This window comes from Cnephaeus nilssonii, assembly GCF_951640355.1.
Source record: "Cnephaeus nilssonii genome assembly, chromosome: 4".
NCBI lineage: Eukaryota > Metazoa > Chordata > Mammalia > Chiroptera > Vespertilionidae > Cnephaeus > Cnephaeus nilssonii.
The window spans coordinates 72,400,458-72,423,071 of record NC_137075.1 but is presented as its reverse complement, the minus strand read 5'-3'; the positions used below and the strand labels follow the sequence as shown (position 1 = coordinate 72,423,071).

Here is a 22,614-nt window from a genome sequence, read left to right as displayed (position 1 = left end):
TTCATCTCTCACCAGGTAAAGAGTGGCTTTCTCTCCCTTCTGTGTGGAGGGGAAATCGGCCCCCAACACAGCAAATCCCTCATGAACACCATGCGGACGGAAGCGCCGGCTCCATCACGCAGCTCCCTTTCCCACGCCTCCCACTGCCCACCCGGGGCGGTGGGGTGGCCTCGCCGTACACCTGCCTCCGCTCCCTCTGCTACATGCGGAACCGACCGGACCGACCGGACCGACCGTTTCTACGCGGCTGCTGGCCGTGCCTCCTCCTCCCTCTCAGCAGAGAACCGGCTGAGGATGCAGCCCCAGGCGCAGGGTCCCGGGGGGACCCACCGCCGGCGGCGTTTTGAGCTCATTGTCTGGGTAGTAAGGCCTCTTGCAAGGAAACCAATGTCCATCCTTGCCTTTTCTCCCCAGGGGCACTCGTCCCACCTGTGTGTGCAGCCAGGGACGGGGTGAGAGCCCGTCGGGCGGGGAGAGGTCTCGGGTGAGGAGCAAGTCCAGCAGAGAAAGGGCCGCGGGACCTTTCGGAACCCCTGGGTGGCCCGCAAACCCCTCCTTGAGCCCCTGCACCCCCAGCAAGCGCTGGGCCCATGTCAGCACATCTCATCCTCCAAACGCACCTGCACGCTCCCCCGCCCACCGGGAGCAGAGCCCGACAGCCATCGGAAAAGACCACCCTGCCTCTAGTATAAAAATAGAGGGGAAACGAATCCATAGAACAGATCCTTTACAAAAACCATAGTATGAAGAGAAGCTCCATCCGAACGCTTTCCACATTATGTACCCTTTAAAACTGTTATGTAAACAATACACAAATCAAAGTTTCTCTGAAATTCTGCTGGAGGGAATCTCTCCCTTCTCGCCCCCGTTGCCATGTGGCCCTCTCCGGGGGCTCGATCCCAAGCAGGGGCTTCAGGGAAGTCCAACGGGGGGGCAGGAGAGCGAGCGCCGTCTTGCTTTGGTCACACGCAGCCGTGACTTCGTCCCAGGGCCAGGCGGTGAGGCCGGCCCCCAGCGCGGCTCTCAGGGCTGGGCTCCGGCCTCCCTCCTGGGTCTCCGTTCTCTCTTTCAAGGCAGTACTCTCTTCCCCCTCCCTTTGCATCCAGGAAGCCACTTGCATTCCCTCCACCTCCCCCCCCACCCCCCAGTCCCATGTTTCCCTAGAGACCCCCCACCCACCCCCTACCAAGCCACCCCAGGACACAAACAAATGACAGAATAACCAATCCCAGGTCTACTGATATGTTTACAAGGATGACCTACGCTCTCACAAAATCAAAGTGGGAGAGGGACCAGGGGAAGGCTGCAAAGCATCCTGGAGGATTCCGTGCAGCCCGACGATGGCTGACACTGGACCCGCAGCAGTCGATTTCACGGCCAGCGCGGTCTCCCTCATCTTCAGCTTTAGATTGTGGAGGTCCGGTCCACCCCGTCTGGAGAGAGAGCACACAGCGGGCACCGTGAGCAAGGCAGTTCTGATCAGCCACCTGCTCCCACGTCATGCAGGTCGGGCCTCCCAGTCTCTGAGGACAGGTAAGGGCTGCATTCATTCATTCGGTCACTCAGTGATTCCACACCCACCCACTCGCCATCGGGAAGTAGCTATTTTGCCTGTAACCACACTGAGCTGGCAGCCAAGACGTAGAGACCCAACCCTCGCCGTCCAGGTTGCTCACATCCTAGTCCCAACTCAGGCCTGTAAGCCCACTGCAGTGTATGAGTGGCAAGTGCTGCAATGCAGTGTGTACCAGGCACGGCAGAAACACGGGAGAAGGAGTGTTAAGTCATCCTTGGAAACCAGGGCCCGTTTCTCAGAGATACAACATGACTTCTGTAGATGGTGCTGTAGGAGGAGAGGAGGAGCAGGAGAGGATGAGTTGGGGAGGGCACACAGCTCACCGATAGGCATGATGATGGCCATCAGACTCTGAGCTGCGGGCAGGCTGGGGGTTTAGGGTGAAGGACGGGGACGGAGGAGCGGCCGGAGATGAGGCCACAGTCAGGTCCGGCCTGCAATGCACCTGCAGGTGGACCCCACTCCCATCCCTCTCTCTGGGGGCGTCTCCCTCCCATCCGGAGGCTCTGCTGAATGACGGCGAATGAGGTGGCCATAACTCTGAGTGAGCCCTGGTCACAGCTGACCCAAACTGACCCAGATTCTCTATCTCAAGAATCTGACCAGGGGCAGACACCCCGTTAGGCGTGGTGGGCACCGGGCACGGAGCCTGTGGAAGACGAACCGTGTCGAGGCCGCCAGGATGTACGGTGTCTACGTTGTGGGCTAGAAAGTGGGGGGCGTGTGCGCCAGAGTTGAGAAGCCATGAGTGGACAGACGGCAGAGGGGCCCAGGGCTGCCTGCCCCCTTTCTGGCTTCCTGCTTCCACAGGACTGTGGGAGAGTGCCCAGGACCAGGCTGGCAGGGTCTGCTACTATGACGGGAGCTTGGACGTCCATCGGGGGTTAGGGAACTATAAGCAGTGGAGCTGCCAGGTCTGACTTTAGAATGGCTTTCCTGGCAAGGCTGGTGGCAGGACCACCAGAGAAGAGGCGCCTACGATGGTCCATGCTGGAGCCGACGAGGGCTTATCAGCGAGCAGAGACAGGGGCAAGGGCTAGCCATCACAGGGGGTGGCAACGGCTGTGCTCAGCGACCACGACCTGAAGGCCACGGGGGGAGGGTGCAGGGTGCCTGCCTGGTTTTGCTCATATCCAAACGTCAGCAGGCATGTCCCAGTCTCAGCCTAGATATCGCGAACCTGGCCTACCAGATGGAGCACCTAGGTGCCCTGGGCAGGACTCAGGTGTGAGGGGAGGGCAGGTCCCTCAGGGACGGCTGGAGGACCTACATGGCATGAAGCCATCCTGAGGCTACTGAGGGGTCTCTTGGCCTCCGCGTGGCAGAGCCTGGCTGGCGTCTCACCAGCAGGGATGTGGAGGAGAAATATTTCTTAATTGAAATTTTGATTGTAATCACTGTCGGTTCACATACAGTTGTAAGAAATCGTACCAGGTTTCCCCAATGGTGTTATTTTGCAAAGCTTTAGTATATTATCACCACCAAGATATTGACACAATTTACCCATCTTATGTAGATTTCCCGTTTTACTTGGACATGTGTGAGTGTGTGTGTGTAAAGTTCTATACAAAATGTGGAGTGTTTTTAAATGAGGGAAGCAGATGCTCCCTAAGGTCATCTGTGGCATCAGATCACCAATCCTAGAGGCCCTCAGAGGTGCACTTACAATCCACAACCTCTCCCACCCCCTGTGGGTGTCTACTTGCACCTCCCGTGGTGGCTCCGCAGTGGGAACTGGTGATGGGAGAACGGGAGGGGTGTGTGTACACACACGTGTGTGTGTGGGGTGGGGGTGCAGAGGTCACTCCCTCATCAGCAGTGCACACCCTTGCAGGTCTCCCTGGTCCCCTCATTATTGCCCACCCTTCATGGCTGTGGGAGTGGGGAGCTGGAAACCCGGAAATCCCAACTACCCACCCCCAGTCACATTTTCAGGAATTCCAACCACATACCTCATCTACCCAAAGGTGACGCTTTCCATCTGCAGGGGAAGGACCCACGGGCAAGCCCAGACTCACCATCTACCGCTGTGCAAACTGTGCCTCGCACACCTCCAGGGGGTGCTAGTCACATGCACCCACCATAGCGTTTATAGTAAGGACGGCATATTTCGAATAAAAGACAGGACAGCATGTTGAGAAAGTGGAGCCATTTCCTAGCTTGCGCAAATCTCCCTGCCAGCTAGATGAGGGGCTGTAAGACCCAGGACGGAGCAAGGAGAGACGGTGAGTCATGGGTCATGGGAAGGGCAGGGGTCATGGGAAGGGCGAACCCGGCACATCAGAGGGAGCTGCACCTTCCTCTCTATGGTACACTTCACTGCAGACTCCATTCTGCTGGGAGGAACCTCGGTTTTGTATCGGTTGCCCGTAGAACCCCTCCGCAGTCAGAAAGATAACGGCCAGGCTGGGCATCGAGACCTCCTGAAACCTAGGCCACCCGTCATGGGCGAGCCCCAAACAGCCAGAGTCAGCCTTACCTGGAGACTCTCCAAGGACAGAACCCACCCACCCAGGGCTTCCTGAGGGGCTGTGTGGGAGGGGCTGGGGGAGGGGAAAGAGGAGAGGAATGGGGAGCGCCAAAGAGAAGAGTGGTGTGAGACTGGCACCAGGAGGGCAGCACTGGGGGCGGAGACAGAGAGCAGAGACATCCGCACAGGAGGAGGGGCTCCCAAGGCCCAGGCCGTGGACCAGCCGCACAGAATGGCCATCCTGGGACGCGGTGCCCCAGGAACCTGAGCAGGGGAAGCTCCTAGTCTGCTTTCCTCTCCCTAGTTGTTCATCTTCCTGTAAAATGACTAAATTCATCGCCGCTCTGTCCCCAGCAAGGTCCCCTTCCCTGGCACCTGGAAGGGCTGGGCCGGCTGAGCGGCGCAGCCTTCGCAGGAGGGCACGCGGCCACTGTGCCCCACGGGGCCACCCGGGACTAATGTGCACTCTCTGCTCGGGGAAACCGCGCAGGAGGCTTCCCCCCAGAGGACTGCCGAGAAGAAACACAGCAATGAAAAACCTTAGGAGAGTAATCAGATGAAAACATTAGCAAGAACACATCCGTTCAGAAAGGTTTTCTGTAAAAAAACAACGGAAGAATGGGCTGAAAACGAAGCCTTTTGAATAAAAGCCTCCCCTTAATAAAGAGCACTTGGCATACTTGTTACTAATGATGATGATGTTAGTCCTTAGCAGTTTGGAAAGAGCTTCCAATATGCCAATTATCCGAGAACTTCCCGGCCCTGGGGGAGGAGGCCAGTCTCCTTGCTGGCTCAGAGGCAGGGAGAGCTCCCCGGCTCCCACTACCCCAGCCACCGGCAGGTGGGAGGGTTGCCCGGGCCGCCTGCAGTGAGCCGAGGGTGGCCTGATGAGTTAGGGTCTATGGGGGTTCCCTTGATGAGAAAAATGGAGATAGGATTCGCATACCACAAATTGCATCCTGTTCAAGTGTACAGTTCAGTGGTGTTTAGTATATTCACAGAACGGTGCGACCATCACCACCATCTAATTCCAGCATATTTTTGTCGTCCCCAAGAACTCTGCCCCCACTCCCCGCTCCCTGCCAGCCCCTGACCACCCGTCTGTCCTCTCTGTCCCTATAGATGTGCCTGCTCTGGACACTGGACACGTCATCCCTTCACAAGTGGAATCCTGTTCTGTGTGGCTCCTTTCACTTAGCGCATGTCTGCCCCCCCCCCCCCGCCCCCCTCCAGGTCGCAGCCTGTGTCAGTATTTCATTCTCTTTAAGGCTGAACCGTATGGTTACACTACATTTTGTTCATCCGACTTTGGGTTGTTTCTCTTTACTCATGAGGGGCTACTGGTGTGGGCTGACCCCGTCTCCTCGGCGAGCCGGAGAAGAGGGGCCTCATCGCTGAGGTACCAGGGATGGACCGAGGATGCTGCGCAGCTTCCAGGCTCCGAATGGCCAAGGGAGAGAGCAGTGTGTGCACATGGAGCTCCCGGCACCCGGGGAGGTCGCAGGAGGGGCTGTGCCCCGAGCGGCACGGGGTCCCCTCCCTCTGGCACTGAGTGGGCACTTCCTCCGGCTGCGGGCAGCCTCCCCCTCCCCCCCCCTCCCCCACTCTGCTCTGCGCAGAGCGTTTTAATCTGCCTCGTTTGGTTTCCGGGTAAGGCTGGGTGTGCAGAGACTAAACTTTAAAAATCCCTGGGCAGAAGGACAACGCTCTCTGGAGTGGCTGATGGAGCTCCCCGCCCCCGCCCCCCCCCCCCTCCGCCGCCACTGCCAGACACACAAATGTTGGCCCCAGGTGTGCTGTTGGCCCGCCTCTGGGGTGGGTGAGTGCGTCCAGACTGAGGCCACTGGGAAGGGTCACAGGAGGCCCCCCCGGATCTCCATGACTCAGAGCCGCCCTGGCCCGGACGCTGGCAGGAAGGAGCGGACGTCTCTCCTTTGCCTGCCAAGCGTCCCAGGGCTGGCGGTGAGCCCCGGCCGGGGAAAGGCACCCGGTTAGTACCAGGAGGGCACGGAGTCCTCCCGGGCTGTTGTGACAACGCAGGGCTTCAAACACACCATGGGAGGACCTGCTGCTTCCAGGCGCTCTTCGCGGCCACCGCCCTGCACCCCACGGGCACCTCCAACGAGATGGGCCCCCTCACCCTGCCAAGGACCCCTCGGCCTGCTGGGGCGCCAGGCACTGTGGAAGCCATTTGGGTATAAAAACAAGCAGGGATTTCTGTCTCAAAAATCCTGGTTTTAGAGCAAGTCGGGATATGCTTGGGCCAGGCTGGGGCAACCTAGTGCCGAGGAGGAAAGGACGCCGTGCTGTGGGCATGTTCCCACTCGGAGCCACGTGCTCCCTGCGTCGGGCTGGGCTGGCACCTGTGGTGGGACTCCCGTGCACACTGGGGGGTGAGCCTCGGGGAAAGGGGGCCGGGCTCGGCTCCAGGTCCTCCCGACTCACCTCCCAAAAGAGGAGGACGAGCGGGCACATGGGCCACTGGGTGTGGGGTGGCTTGGTGACAGTCCAGTAGCCCCTGAGGCCCCTCTCTCTCCGGTCCCCTGCCTCCCCCTTCTTGTGCTCTTCCCATCCCCCCAGCACATGGGCAGTGGCTCTCCCGGGCATGAGAAACGCCAGGAGGACAACTCACCTCCCAGGGCGTGCTCGGTCATACTGAGGCACAAGGACTCCAGCCTGTTGTTGATGTCAGGTTCAGTCACAGGAAGCTGGAATTCTGCAGGGGGCAAAGGGTTATGTTGGTGACGGGGTTCTGAGAACAAAGAGAAGGCGTGCACAGTGGCCCGGGCTCCACCTGCCAGCGGGAGGGTCTGCCGGGCCTCCCTGGGAGGACCTGGGGGGACTGTCAGGGCCAGCACGGAGGGCACGTTACACTCGGGTTCAACCAACCTCCGAGGTCACACTCAGAGAGTCCACTGTGAATGTGGGCGGCTGGAAGAAAGCTGGTGACTAAGAATAGCCGCTCAGAGTCATAGTCTGTCAGTCCTCTGCTCAGAACCAGCTAGCGCCTTCCCATCAAAGGCAACCCAACCCCTGCCGTGGCCTGCAGGCCCCACACAGTCTGGCTCCTTGTTAGCTCCTGCCCTGGTACACTCTTCCCTCCTCCAGTCTACCCCAGGTCCTCCTCTGCCCCAGGGCCTTTGCACTGCTGCCCCCTCTGCCCAGAATGTTGGGCCTAGATGTCTCCACGGCTCTCCCTCTCCCCGCCATGTGGTCTCTTGCTCTACTGTCTCCTTAGAAAGGACCTTCTGTTTCCTGTATGTGAACAGGCCTTTTCGGCCCCATCCCTTTCTTCAGCTTTCCTTCACGCACAGATGTCACAGCACCTGACCTACGCATGCATCTGCTGCTTCCCCCAGTTGAAAGTTCGCGTCGTTGGCACAGGACTTGGCTCCGCTCCCCGTGCCTACACCAGGCCCGGCGCATTTCTGCTTCCTTCTGAGCAGCAGGGGATGGGAACCACCGCATGGAAAGCACCTCTTCTGCGCCCGAGCCCGCGCCGGGCGCCAGGTTCCCAGGTGGGGCTCAGTGAGGCTGAGTGACCCGTCACGGTTAGCCACTGACACGGAGCTGGGCCAGGAACCCACATGGGTCTGACCCCAGAGCCCGGCTCTCCCTGCCAACACGGCCTGGGGCTGAGATGTCCGCTCTGCGGACCCTCCCTGTCTCCCCAGGCTCCAGACCCTGGGGCCTTCCTCCTCTGTCCTACTGGCCCCCCCCCCCCCCCCCCCCCACAGCCAGCCTCTCCCTGGCCCCTTATCCTGTGGAGCTCCTGAACGTCCTTGACCAGCTTGGAAGTGCCTTGCAGACAGCGACAATGCTTTCATAGTTCTTTGACTCTCCCGGCATGACTTTCTGCACACCTCGGAAATGCCTACTGAGGGATCAGAAATGGAGCAAGACACAGCAACTCTGACAGCTAAGACCTGAAGTCCTAGAGCGGGGAGGCAGGAAAAAAGTCAGCCGGGGTGTGTGTGTGCGTGTGTGTGTTCTGTGCCTGGGGAGTCTCAGCTCTGCCGCTGCCTCCACATGTGACCCTGGGAAGCTGTTCTCTTCTTGGGGCCTTAGCTCTTCTCCCGGTAAAGGATCCCTGCCTGTGTCCCAAACGTAAGGCCATGTCCTTGCTCCTTCACATCTCCACCAGGGGGCGCTCAGGGCCCGGGCCGGGGATTACAAATGCGTTGGTGGTTTGGTGGGATAGGAAGTTGAAACCAAGGGCTAACCCAAAGTATTTGTTTTCCTTGGTTGGCTGTACATTTGAATATCCTTTGCAATCTGGGTTCCCCGTGACCAGCTCACTGAGAGGCAGATGCCGTTTCCGTTATTTAAACTTCACAGAGAGAAGCCTGGCAGAACGGACCAATGCAGAAAGCACTGGGGAGCAGAGAGGGTTCTTTCTGACACAGGTTCCAGCATCAGTGGGACTTCTGTGCCAGATCATGAGGCCAATGGGGCTTCCAGGGCAACTGAGAGGGAGATTGCAAGGGTCTCCCCCTCCCCCTTCGCTGGCTGCTCTCAAAGTAGCGCCGGGGCAATTAGACAATCCAGAGGGGAGAGTATGTTAGTATTTTCATCCATTCATGTGAAAATCATATGCATGCAAAAATTAGCAGCCTTCAGGGTGTGAAATCTATAAAAGAGAAACACAATTTTATATATAGCCAGTTAGCAAATATGAAGAAAAAAAACACACACCCTCAGCAATTATAGCCATCCATATGCTCATTGTAAAATTTAGTTTACTCTCTAGCACTTCCCTTTAAACAAACACTGTGGAGAGATTTGGATAAATAAAGATGCTCGACATTTGGAGAGAAGTGTCTCAGCTGCAGGATTTCTTGCCAACGCGCAGCAAAATGACATTTTCCAAGCCTGGGACTGCGTGTTCCAAAAAGGGGGCTGAGAAGTGCGGGGCTCGACGCTCCAGAATCTCCCAACCTTCGTGGCTGCTCTTTTAGGCGGAGCGTGGGCGAGCTCGCTGTTCCTCCCCCAGCTCCTCCCTCCGGCGCGCCAGGCAGTCACGACCCCCTCCCTTCTCAGAACGGCTCTGAAAAATCCCAAGTCCTGGGAGATACACATATGTTCAGCCTCCCGAGTTTCCCAATAGTGTGACTTCTTAATTGGGTATTTGATAAAAACAGATCTGTGGCATCTCTTTGTACATACAAGAGGGGTGGCACCAGCCTCCGTCTCGGGCTAGGAGCCCTCAGCCCCGTGTGGGGGGGTGGGGGGGTGCAGCTCTCAGAACCGTGGAGGAGCATCGGGCAGCTCCTGCTCCACAGGCCCACCGTAACCACCAGCCTCCTCTTGCCCTGGCTCCTGCTGTCCCTACGGACTCATCGCAGTTATCCTGGGCCCCCCGCTGTAATGGACCAGGCAGAGGCGGTTTCTAGTCCTCCATGAGGCAAAAAGGAAGGACTCTGTACCTGAGTCCTCTGCTGTTTCTTCAGCTCAGATGCCACCTCTGTGCACTAGAAACCCTTCCCTCACCCTCGGATCGTTCCAGGATTCCGCGAGGCTCCCAGCTCTGACGCCCAAGGTCCAGGCTGACTCGGGACTTTTTACTTGTGCTTGTTCAGATGTCTCACAAGTACAGAACCTCAGGTGCAGGCCCCAGGGTCAAGAAGATTCTAGAAGGGAGTGGGGCTGCTGTTGCAGGGCCCACTGGGGTGGCCCAGGTGGCCTTTCCGCGGCAGCAGCAGGGCAGTCCCGCTGAGTTTCACGCCTGTGGCACCCAAGGGGCAACTGCGCATCCCTCTCAAGGCTTTGAGGCTGAGGCAGGAGGCCGACGGCCCCCGGGCTTGACAGTAGGAGACAGGTCGGCATTTTAGGAAGGAAAGCTTCAGGATGGCACTTTGCCGATGGCGTCGGAGGCTCCTCTGCTGAAAGGCTTTGAAAGTCGGGTGAAGTGAGAAGCAGGGCACCGGCTGGAGAGAACTCAGGAAAGGCAGGCTGGTGAGGAAGGGACAGAAGACGGGACGTGGGGCCTGGATCGCTGTGTGTGTGTGTGTGTGGGGGGGGGGGGGCGCGGGCAGGTAAGGAAGAAAGGGAGACAAAGCCGGAACCAAGAAGGAAAGGGGAGGATGGTAACCAGGCACAGAGGTCAGTGTGGGCAGGAAATGGAGTCAGCGTGGCGGGTAGGCGGGTGATCACTGAGAGGTCTTGGTGGGCGAGGGGGGACCATGAGTAATGCAGGAGTCGCACCCCTGAGTCTGTGATGGAGGCTGAGGCTTTTCTCTGGTGGCTTTAGTCCTAAGCCTGCAGAGGAAGTGTTGTGCAAATCCTCTGGCACCCACAGTTCCACCAAAAATTGGTGAGCAGGATATGGTGCACGACAGTAATATTGTACCATCTTGCCGTCAGCTGGTCTCTTTGAATGTGACCCTTAAGATGCAGCGGGGCACGGGCCCAGCTGGGTTCTCGGCTGTGATAGAACTGACTCGCTCACCAACCTCCCTGAGCAGGGCCGTTTGCCTACTTACTAGAAGACAGAGGGCAAATGTTTATTATTTCAGGGAGTCCCTGTTCTGGTCTCTGCCTCTGCATGGCAGCCCCCGCCTTCCCCTCATGGACCCAGTGCTCTGATGCCCTCCCCCTTTCCCCTCTCTCTCTCGAAGCCAGCTCTCTGAAAGGAACTGGGAAACTCACACGCACGAAGGGGGACGTGAATGGTGACGGCTCCTAGGCGTGCAGAGTCTGACGGTGGGCTGGTGCAGAGGGGAGGTGGCTGTGAGCAGGCATGTCCCCAGGACATGCTGCCACGGAAGGCACTCCTTATCCATCCCACATCTGGTGGGCCAGCTCCAGGGGTCGTTGGCACATGGTTTTGTGCAAGGGAAGAACAAGATCCCAGGGAGGCTGCCCGCCGACCCCGTGCCACGCTTGTCCTTGGAAGCCCGCTGCCGCCGCCCTCTGCCCTTTCTCTCTCAGGCCTCCCGGTGGCAGGAGCCTCGCCTTCCCAGTGTTGCTCCAGGGCTGGATCCCAAGGGTGGCTGAGCCGGGTCCACAGGAATCGAGCTGCTTCCAAGACAGGGCATCGTTCTGCAAGCCGTTCCCAGACTAGTTCTGCAGGTGGGCAAACGCCCGGCCTCTGCGAGGACCCTGAGCGCTCTCACCGGGCGCCAGGCTTGTTCTGAGCTCAAGTCCCTCCGGGGTGAGTCTGGAGACCCTGTCCCCTCGCTTCGTGTTTCCTACTCATCCCAAGGCCAGGGAGAGGAAGCCATCACCCACAGCTCTCCTGGCTTGTCCTGGAAATTGTCTAGAAGCTGCGCACACATGCGGGAATGAGGTGCAAACCACCCTGACGTGGCTGCCAGGGGGCCAGACTCTGGGTCTAGAAGAGAGGGGAGCCTCTTGCAAATCTGAGCGAGGCAACTGATTAGTGGATGCTCAACTTGGTGCCGGTTCCAGCCCCCAGCCTTTACTATATCCTTTGGAGATAGGTCAAGTCTGCCATGATTTTAATGAATCATTTTAAGTTAACAGAATAAATAAGAGCCCCTTTAGAATGCATCGCAGTCTTCAGGATTTGCCCAGAGGGTTTAAAACGGATGCTTTGAAGCCATGGCCGGCCAGGAAGAAACCGCTGTGTTGCCTTGTGACGCGGCTCTCGGAGTATTTAATTTGGGTTGGTCACATGTCTCGGTTCCCTTCTGTGTTCACTATTACAGCTGCCGTGCAAACACGAAGGCCGCTTTCTGCCTTCCTGACTCCTGCCGCCCCGAGAGAATACCAATTCCAGTCTACCCCGTCCCGCCACCACCCCTAGACGCCTGCCTGGCGAACCCGGACTGCAGCGGAGGGGACAGCCCACCTGCACAGGAGACCCGCGCCTGGCCCACCTCGGAGGCCCTGTCTCTGGAGGCTGAGTCCTTGTCTGGGCCTGGCAGTGGGGTGTTTAAGGTCACAGACCTCCTGGTGCCCAGCATGCCTGCAAGTCCTGTCCAGATTCTCTGTTACTGGGAGTGGGTTATGCACAATGCTGCATGGTAGCAGAGGCTGGGGCTGAACGACCCACGGATAACATTCACAACCCCCGAATTTCATCCAGTATTTCTGCCTGGGAAGAAAAATAGCTACAAGTATCAAAACGGGAGAAAGAGAGCTTTAAACCGATAGTGCGCAGATACGGAGCATTCTAGAAGCCAAGAAGCAACTGTAAACAGGCATCCGGACCTTGTGGATGCCCCTTCCTTTCCTGGCACACCTCACCCCATGGCAGCTCCACACCACATCCCCCTCCTCCTCCCCCCCTCCTCCTCCTCATCCTCAGTGGCCTCCCCACGCACAGCCTGCCTCCCCTTCACACTCCGCGCACACTCTTGCCTGACCCCCTGCTCAAAACCTTCCATAGATTCCCCACTGAGAGCGGCTGGGCTCCGAGCTCCTTGGCCTTGGATCTGGAGTCCCCAGCACCGGGCACCATCTTTCCAGCGCCCTTGGTCAACCCTCCGCTACTTCAGCCCAGCAATGGCTTCTGCTACCACGGAAGTTTGCTCCCCTTCTGCCTGCGATGCCGCCCTCCTCTTCCCACCTCCTCACCCTCTGTCCCCTGAAGCTCAGCCCCAATTCCAAGACGCTTCCTTGCCCACCCAAGGCCACAGCGACCTTTCCCCTCCTAACCTCCTGCAGGACTTACGCCCAGAGCGAGCGCACCTGCTGCCCAGGCTGGGCGTTTCCTGCAGGTGCGCGTTTGGTGTGCCCGCCTGGGGGGGGGGGGGGGCATCTAGGGAGGAGCAGCGACTGCTTGTGTGGCTTTGCATTCCCTGTGGAGTCTAAGGTCCCTGCCTGCATGGAGACAGGGTGCAAGTATCTGCTGGTTGTACATAATTCTGGCTGCCTGTTTCAGGGGTAAGGTGAACGGTGAAATGGACTTGAGTTGCACTAAGATGCTCTTTGACCAAGTGCAGGAAAGATGGCCGGTCCAGCAGTCATGTTTGCAAGGCACTTCCAAACCGAGGGGTCTGAGGGGGGGGGGTCCCTTAGCATCAGCGCTGCCAAGCCTTCTCTTTATCTGTCTTACTCTCGACACCGCCCGCCCCCATGACACGTGGAACCCTTCCCACCCCCCTCCAAGCCCTCCAGTGGTATCTCTGCTTTAATCAACCTAGAAATATGACTAGTATCAAAAATATCCCCGTCAGATTGCAACGACTGTGGGGCTCCTCGTGCTGGCGTCCGGCCAACCAGCCGCTATTCATGCTGGCAAGGCACAGTTTAAAAAAAGAAAGGCTTCTATAAGCTCGCAAGAATGCGTGGTGACAGTCGAGACTAAGCACTTTCCAGCTGGGTTCACCGGGGCATCTATTTCGGCGTCCTGGCCTCGCCGGTGTGTCAGGGGAGAGCAGAGCGAGAGAGCAGGCTCCAGGCCCTACCTGGCTGCTGGAACATCAGCATGTTCTGGGGAGAAGTGTGCACGGGCAGCGAGCGGGTCCTCTGCACGGAGCTGTGGGTGCGGCTTGGCATGCTGTTGCTGCCCCCGGGGTTGGCAAACCAGAGGTTCTAGTGAGAAACACAAAAGGGGACAGTGAGTCCAGACACCCTGGGGTGGGGAGCAGGGTCCCCCCCGCAGAGCTCAGGAGACGAATCCTCTGCTGACTTCTGGCGAAGGGCTTGCAGGCCAGCGCTGCCCACCTGCTTCTATATAATGAGGAATTTCAGGTTTCGTTCCTCTTAGCTACATGCCCCCTGCTCCCACCTCCTGAGCCCCAGGGCCCTCTCTAAACCTCAGTTCAACCTGGACACCTCTCTCCCTCTCCCCTCTCCCTATTATCTCTTTTGTTGCTTTTGCTTTTCCTGTCTTTTTTCTTAGAAATGGGGCGGGGGGGGGGGGCAGGGGTTTATAGATAGTTGCAATGAAGAGCACCATTTCAGGTGTTAACTCATCTCATTTGATTTTTTTTGAGATTCTTACAAGTTACTACAAAGTGGGGGGTGGGCAGGGAAGAAGCCCTGATGGGCAATGAGCTGGCACAACGGGGCGTGTGTTTGTTACTAGGTGGTGACTTCCTCTTGAACCGACCAGGGGGCTGCCCACAATGACCAGAACGTGGGGCTTTTTCATACCCTGTGCTGCTCCCCGGGAGCCAATCCCGCCTGTCATGCCTGGAGCTGGTTTCCTGTATTTAGACCAATCTGTCACCCCTACATTTCTCAGGACGACTCAGAACCTCGGGCTCACTGTGTCCCTCCAGTCCCAGCCCCCACCTACACGGCCCCACAAAGCTGGAGGTACATGGATGGGAGGCACTGGGCAGGGTGTGGGGCGGGGGCAGAGAGGTGTGGGGCTGCGGGACAGGGGTCAGCTCTAGGCCACACATCGAGGACCGCCGGGCAGCCAGCTCTGTCTGGCTGAGGGGGTTTCAGCCCTCCCTCTGACGGCCTCTCCAGCTCCTTCCTGTGGATTCTCCCCCACAGCTGGACCACGACAAAGGAGCTACACTGAGTGGCCATATTATTATGATCTCTGAACACATAATAATCTGGCCACTCAGTGTGTGTGTGTGTGTGTGTGTGTGTGTGTGTGTGTGTATGTGTGTGTATATATATATATATATATATATATATATATATATATATATATCCCAGTGCATGAATTCGTGCATGGGTGGGATCCGGCCATCCTGGCCAGGGGGAGGGGACATAGGCAGTTGGCTGGCCTGCCTGCTGGTCAAACTCCTGGTCGAGGGGACAATTTGCATATTAGCCTTTTATTATATAGAATATACACTGAGTGGCCAGATTATTATGCGTTCAGAGATCATAATAATATGGCCACTCAGTGTATTTGCCATGAACAAAAAGGCTAAGCTAGTACCTTAGAGGCCGAGGTTTCTCTGGAACCCAGTTTGGGAAGTGGTGAGGTCTGCTGGGGCAAGTCAAGGGTCGGGGCAAACAATAAACAGGTATTACATTTCTTCCTAAAGGCACCCTTGCTGGGGGCCCCCAAGGTTGAAGTGGTCCCAGGGGCCTCCTAAGCCACCCCCCGTGAGGCCAGGCGCAGCCTTGGCCCTGGTCTGTCTCCGGAGGAACAGCGCAAGCGACGTGGGTAACGCAGAGGACAGGGACACTGTCTCTCAGCTCAGCCCCCTCGGCCTCTCCCCTCACCTCGGGGTCATCGGGGGAAACATCCTGAAGCCTCGGGCGCTGAGCCTGGCCGCCCCCCCTCCTCTCCGGTGCAGAACAAACCTGTCTTCCTTGTTTCATGATGGTGGGGTTGGCTGTGGTGTTGCGCTGGGTGGAGCTGACGAACCCACTGGTGCCCAAGAGGCCCAGGCGGGCGGAAGGGACATTCCGAGAAGGGATCTGGTACTGGCGTGGGTTCCGTCTGCCCATGCCGCCGCCCACAGAGCCGGCCGTCGGGAGGGAGTTGGACTGCCCAAAGCCGCGACTGTGGGAGCGAACAGAGAAGAACCAGGGGGCATGAGTCCCCTTCAGCCATCTCACCCCCCAGGCTGCCTGTGGGACGCCTCCTGGGGGGAGGGGGTCTGCTCACATTTTGACAGTCATAAGGCCTATGGGGTCCTGGAGGGTCTGAACCAGGAAAGGGCTATGATTAAAAGGACAGCTGGCAGCTGAGAGCAAAGATTACGTGCACCATCAGGGCACTATCACAGTGATTCTTCCATCCTCACGACAACCCAGTGAAGTAGGCGCTCTACCCACTTTTATTCACAGCTGGAGAAGCAAACAGAGCTTCCTAGTTTCGCGAAGGTCACTCAGCCAGCAGGGGGCAGTGCTGGCAGCCCAGAGGTTTAACCAGGGCGCTCCTGGGCCTTCTTCCAAGCTGGTCACAGGGCCCAGAGCACTCAAGAGGCCACACAGCAAGAAGGCTGCACAGCCAGGCTCAGTGTTCCTTCCATCAAACCGCAGTCTCCCCTGGTGTCTGTCTGGCTCTGTGGAAGACTCGGGGACAGTGGCCTGAGAGCCCCAAAGGATGTCAGCTCCCTGAGAAAAGGTCCAAGTCTGTCCTCGTCAAGCCTACGTGTTCCGTGACCGAATCAGCTCCTGACACGGTAAAGGCGTGTTGAATGAATGGAAGAATGGACAAGCCTCTGCCCATCAGGACGCGGCTCCACAGGGCAGGACTGACCCACGGCGGGGGGCGCTGACTCCAGGGGATGGAGGAGGGATTTGAGAATGGAGATGGTGCTGTTTGGCCCCAGGACACCCACTGCTGCCCACTGCATGGGTCCTCCCTGCAGAAAGACCAGAGGCCGCGTGTCTCCCCTGGGTCCGCCAGGAAGGCTGCCGGAGACCCAGGCGGCGCCCTGGGAGGCTGTGCTCCCTTCGCTGCTGTGACCTCATCTCCAAAGCACTTGTCCTCTCTAACACGCCTCAGGTTCTGGGAGGGCGCGCGGCCGCCAGCGGGGTTTCAGGAACCAGCACATTCTTTCCAAGAAGAGTCAGCTTTAGTCATTCACTGATGTTGAGGTGGAAATGCTTTACCTCCAATGGCCACCAGATGGAACAGACTCGCTTTCCCCACCGAGCAGGGGAGGTTTGTGCCAGGCCTGTGAGGAGACTCCCGGAGACAGGGCTGACGTATTTAACCAGTTGAGGACGATGGGGTGGGGGTGGGGGGCCTTGCAAAACAGTCATTTCCTGAGAGAGAGTTGTGTGTGCCTAGGGGGAGGGGCCTCTAAGCCATCAGCACAGCAGATCTCAGAAATTGTTTCTCTTTCCCCAGGATTCCTATTTTCCCAGGGAGAGAGGGAGGGCAGGGAAGAGAAGTCCACGGTGAGCTGGCTGAACTGATTTCTGGGCTATGTCTTTCCACTTCCAGGCTTTTGTGGCTCGTCTGTGCGTGGTGGGAAGGGGCCCTCCTGGTTCCAGGTCTCTTTGTTTATCCCATCCTTTCTCCCTCTTCTTCCCTCTTTCTTCTTTTACTAAGACGTTTGGTTTGGAAGAGGAAACTCAAGCCAGGTGGGGTAGGAGTCCTTTATGGGATCGCAGAGACCTCCTCTGGTGGAAGGACCATCTGAGTGACTGACAGGTGGAGAGCAAGCGGTGGTTTTGTGGGTTTTTTTGTGTGTTTTTTTTAAACTATGAAAACTAGGCCTTTGGTTTTTGGAGTCAGAATTTTGGCCACCTGGTAGATGATTCAGTATTCTGCTAAGACTTTTCCTTATTTAGTGCGAATGGCTTTTTTTTTTTCCCCTCGTTTTCCTTTTGGGTTGGATTTTTTAAAAGTTACTTCATATGCAAAATACAGTAGTCAGTGAACGATGCTAAAAGGATTTGTGCCTCCGGGAAGGCAGAGTATATCTTGAGCAATATAATGTGGGCAGAGGGTTCTGGTATGGGCCCCTGGCGGAACAAGGGCTCCAGGCCTCCAGAAGGGAGGACTCGCTGGCTGGATGTGGTGGGAAAGCCCTGAGTGTTTTGGGGATAGAATGGGCGGGTGGGGAGAACTTGGCTAGGCCATCTTTCTAATGACGGTGGGCTCTACTGTGGCGTCCTTAATAGGCTATTACAAAGCCAGGGTTGTTGAGCGGTGCCTCGGCTGGCAACCAGAGCGAACGCTTAGGTTACCTAAGATCACTAGGCTTAATGAGATAATCATTCCTTCTGGGGGGAGAATAAAGCGACGAAAGTAAATTTTCATTTTTCATTCTCTTCCTCTGCCCATTTGCGTCTCTCTTTGCCTTCCTAAATCCAACCAACCGACTTCATTATCTTGAAATTCGTGAAAAGACTAAATAAGAACCAATTAATTTGGGATTTGGAATAATTCAAGCTGGGGGTGGGCTGCAGATACCTTTGTATTATTGGGGAAACGGGTCTTCAAAGCAAATTAATAGCATAAAAAGATCCCAGAGGTAATACGCAGGAGAACAAATTATTTTCTAGAGCTTTAGCAACCTCCGACTGAACATCTACAATTGATGATTAAATTCATTCTGATCTAATCCATAAAAGAGGTCCACTGGGACTCCAATCTGGCAAACCTCAGGTTAGCCCCAAACAAGCTGTAGGTAGTAACACTCTAGAGAGGTCAAGGTTAACCAAGGACAAGGCAGGGCAGACAGAGGCAGGGGATGAAACTCCGGGGTGAGTAGCAAAGCCCTTAAAAGCTCTATCTTCATGGTCAACTTCTAAATTCCTTCTTCCACTTGGAACTTGGCTCCCAAGGGGCTGGTGTGGCAAGAGGGGCTGGCACCTCCTCCTCATACTTGGGAGAAGTGTTGCTGTCCGAGAGAGAGAGAGAGAGAGAGAGAGAGAGAGAGAGAGAGAGAGAGAGAGCCTGGGAAAGGGGCAGCCCAGGGGAGGGGGCTGAAGTGCAGGCCTGGCCTTTCATCAGGGTGCAGAGCTGATCCAGCCCAACCCACCAGGGAGGCACCCCAGAGGGCATGCGGCCAGGGAGTGGGAAATAAAGAGTGTTGCTTGACCTGCCCATCTTTTCTGCACAAAGACCATGAGAGCTGCCTGGCATCCACAGTGGTTAAGAGCACTGACCCTGGCGCTGGCCTGCCTGAACCAAATCCTGGATGCCATCGTCTACGGACTCCTCCGTAAAATGAGGCTGACAGCAGCTCCTCTACTTTACATGGTTGTTGCAGGATTCAATGTATTAATATTCTCCACGTGCTTGGATAATTGACACATAGTAAGTGTTAAACATCTATAATAATAAAAGTGTAATATGCTAATTAGACCTGATGTCCTTCCAGATGAAGCCAGGGATGTGAGGGAAGCCCAGGTCCCAGGTGCCAGAGGAAAGCCGGTGCCGGCAGCCGGGGGAAGGAAGACCTACTCTTGCACGAATTTCGTGCATCGGGCCTCTAGTTTGTTTAATAAGCAACCATGTTGTGTATAGGCTGGATAATTCATATTTTTTACATTAATCTTTAAGAAAGACTTCACAAACTTCAACGGGCCTTACCTCCCTTAAATAATATCAAACAGTGATGTTGTAAGGCACACTTATGCAAATAAATGCACTGAGAAATGAATTCAGAACTTTTCAGGTGCAAGTGAAAACATCACGTGCTCATGTTTAAAAATGCAAAATACAAGGAATGTGGATTCTTAGGATGTTCGCATCATCATTCTCTTGTCTCCCCCAAACCCCTTGTCATTGTACAAGGCCTAATCCACGCCTCCCCTTAATTAACTGGCACTGCAATTCACCTTTCATATGCAATTGGATTCCTCAGTTTAAAGCCAGATCAAGGGAACGGGGTCTCAAGTACAATAAGGCTCATTTTTAACTGCATCCAAGAAGCTGAAGCACTGTGAGAAATCGAGAATGGTACTGCTCCGCTCTTAGATTGCAACTCAGACCAAAATAGACTAGCACTGGGCTCTTCACCCTGCCACCAACTATAATTAGCTTGTCTGCAGCTAGGAGAGAGGAAAAAAAATTACACTACCACTTAAGGTGCTGAGAGAACAATCCGTTTTTGTCCTTTCAGAGCCCCCTTTTGGGGATAAACTACCAAGTGTTCTGCTGGCGTTCATTAAATTATATCCACTCCCTGCATCCGGACGAACGCTGTCACTTTGACAATGTCAATTGAGTTACAAAAGATCGCATTCAGCTCTTCCTCTGGGAATGCTTTCTCCGACAGCCTTTCCCAGCCCCACCTGTGTAAGGAGTGCGATTTGGAACTCGCCACAGGGCACCCTGATGACCAAGGGATGCCCTGCCTTGTCCCGACCCAGGAACTCAGGCAGGCAATGAGGCACCTGGGGAGCCACCAGGCAGTACAAACAATGAAATCCCAACGTACTTTCTTTGCTGTCGATATCCTGATATGTCTAGGAGGGTTTTCCGAGGGAAAGACCGAAAGAGCTTCTGCACCTGCTGTTTCCATGACAACAATCTTTTTTTCTGCGTCTCTGTAAATGCCTGCAAAAACAAACAGGGTTTTTTAATGGGTGACGCAGCCTAGCATTAGAAGGAGAAACATGCAATTAATAGGGGAAAACATTGGCGTCGCTGCGGTTGCCTTTTTTTCCACCTGTTTTCAAGCTGGTTCAAACAGCAGTCAGTTTCATAACTGAAAATTCAAGTTATTTGGCATTGGAGGTGTCTGGTAAGGTACATGCAATAAGCTTTTTAAATATATATCTATACATATATATTTATTGATTTCAGAGAGGAAGGGAGAGGGAGATAGAGACAGAAACATCAATGATGAGAGAGAACCATTGATCAACGAACTGCCTCCTGCATGCCCCACACTGGGGATGGAGCCCCAAACCCGAGCATATGCCCTGACCAGGAATCAAACTGTGACCTCCTGGTTCATAGGTTGATGCTAAACCATTGAGCCAAGCCAGCCGGGCAAAGTTTTGATAACCCTTTGTTTTGGTTGTATTTCTGATAGGTCCAAACCCACCTTCTCTTGCCTCTGACTCCACTCTGGACTCTATTTATTAACCAAGAATAAATTGCAAAATTGATTGTCGAATACTCTGGCTTCTGCAGGCCCCCGGCATTTCCATAATCAATGGAAATGCTAAACCACTCCGAAAATCAATCTGCTTGATGGTGTGTGGACACCCTGAGTGGTCAGCTGGGCTTCGAAACATGGAGTTTAGTCTGCATTTCAGGGCTGGGCTGAGAAACCTCCAGTTAAAGGATCTGGTGCCCTACCAAAACCCCACTGCACCCGTCCTAACCTAAACTGTCTAAAGTTTAGGAAGATGGGGAGATCTGATGGCTTCTCAAGTCTTTTCTAGTAAAACTGGTGTTGGGGGATGTTGTGCCTACTGCCCTGTAATATGCTGTCATCTACATCATGGTCCTTTTGTGTGCACCACGGCCCAGGGAAGGACTTTCAGGGGTTATTTGTCTCCAGGGCAGAGTCTCTCAAATTCATGGTCTATTAGATTTCCCCAAAGGGACTGTTAAAATGCAGATTCCTGGGCCGCCTCCCCCACACCCAGAGCCTGACAGTAGATCTGGAGGGGAGTCAGGGGAGGGGGGTTGGTATTTGCAGCAAGTGCCCTGGTCATTCTGCTGCAGGCAGCACTTGGACGTGGCGTGTTCGAGATGATGAGGCCCCCACGCACAATACAGGAGTCCTGTCAAGTACCTAGAACTGTGGTCCACACGCTGTGGAAATCCATCGGGTTTGACAGATCAGCATTAACAATGATGGAGCTCAGACGCCTAGATATTTTGTCAATAAGGCATGAAATTTAAGAAGCGATAAGCTATTACTTAGAATAACAGACTACATGATTATTTCCCACGAAGGAAACAGATTCCTGAAACGGGGGGGGGGGGGGGGGGGATAGAAAGACAGCTTAATTTTCTTCTGATGACATTTAATCTTTAAGGACCTAAAACACAAGAGAGCTATGTGAACAAAAGCAAAAAGATATCAGTCATATTGCAGAAAAGTTATTGACTTGCAAACCGCTCCCCCCTGGGTGACCTTAGCCAGACACCACTAAGGGTGCGCATCGAAGAGGGCTACCGACCAAGGGACCCAGCGCCCCATTAGGGAAAGAGGTGCAGACCCCCCTCTCAGGTGAGTGGCAGGATGGTCTCATGGCTGAGAGGTGAGGACCTGGTTCTCCTCTGTGGCCCCTCTCATTTTTGGTGATGCTCAGTGAGTGTCCAACCACACACGAGGACCTCTGAAAACTGCGATAAGGCAAACGCGTCCGCTGGACTCATCAAGAGATGGACAGATTCTGCTTCTGACTGGCTCATTCAGCCAGATGTTAAGTGAGGACCCAAGATGCAGGCACCCTGGTGAAGACAAGCTGAGGAGGAGGGCCCTGCCCGTGGGTCAGAGGAAAGCTCTGGATGCAGACGGGAGGGCGTGAATCCCCACACGCCCTTATGCGAGCTCCTCCACCTGAGACTCTGTTCCTTCTAAAAGCTGAGGGTGATAATGTCTCCCTCTAATGGACGCTGGAAGGACTAAATGAGGTAACACAGGAAAAGCACTCAGAATACTTAAGGACATGCCTGGCTCTTAGTAACGATTCAACCCACGCCGCTCACAGGTACTCTAACCGGCTATTTTCAGTTGCGTGGACCAGCCGTTGGGTTGTGGCGTGTGAGTGTTTGTCACGGTTGGTGTTCGACAGCCACCTTTAGTCCCAATACATGACTTCGAGGTCTCAAAACTAGAGTCCTGAGCTGGTCTGGAGCCAGCCTGGAGGACAGGCCTGAACTTCAAGTGACAAAGGAGCTAATGGTTCACTCGAGAGATGTGCATTTAAAGTGTGTCCGGGGATTCCAGTTCACACATGACATCGGCCGCCCGCGGGGCAAAGAGCCTCCGCAGAGAGGTCAGCTCACTCACGCTGACCTGGGCGTCAGGCTCCGCTAGTGCCGGGCCGCGGGCAGGAGGAGCCCCCAGCAGTGAGTGAGTGTGCAGGCCGGTTCTCAGTCCCGGCAGGGGCCGCTGGGAGCAGGAGCGCTGGGCCACGGCCGGCGCCCAGTGGTCTCTGAAGGCTGGTTCCTATGCTCCGCCATCGGCTGGGACGCCTGGTACCACACCTCAGCCCCCTCCACCCTGGGCTGCAGGGGAAGGAAGATTCCACACTGCAGGCTGCCCAGACACAGCCAGCCAGCCACTGCTCCGTCTTCTGTCCCTGT

The 22,614-nt window shown here is 55.7% G+C and overlaps 1 protein-coding gene across 2 annotated transcripts in view; it reads right to left on the bottom strand.

Moving 5' to 3' along the window:
* Window positions 1–1,199: 1,199 nt before the first annotated feature.
* The window catches only part of SAMD4A (sterile alpha motif domain containing 4A), a 213,957-nt gene continuing 192,542 nt past the window's right edge, over window positions 1,200–22,614 (bottom strand). For both annotated transcript variants that reach the window (XM_079769481.1, XM_079769482.1), the window contains 5 exons: window positions 19,781–19,899; window positions 15,234–15,435; window positions 13,421–13,547; window positions 6,679–6,762; window positions 1,200–1,433 (listed from right to left, as the gene is read on the bottom strand). In XM_079769481.1, the coding sequence (XP_079625607.1) occupies window positions 1,405–1,433; window positions 6,679–6,762; window positions 13,421–13,547; window positions 15,234–15,435; window positions 19,781–19,899 (561 nt within the window). In that variant the 3' untranslated portion in view covers window positions 1,200–1,404. The remainder of the gene's footprint in view (window positions 1,434–6,678; window positions 6,763–13,420; window positions 13,548–15,233; window positions 15,436–19,780; window positions 19,900–22,614) is intronic.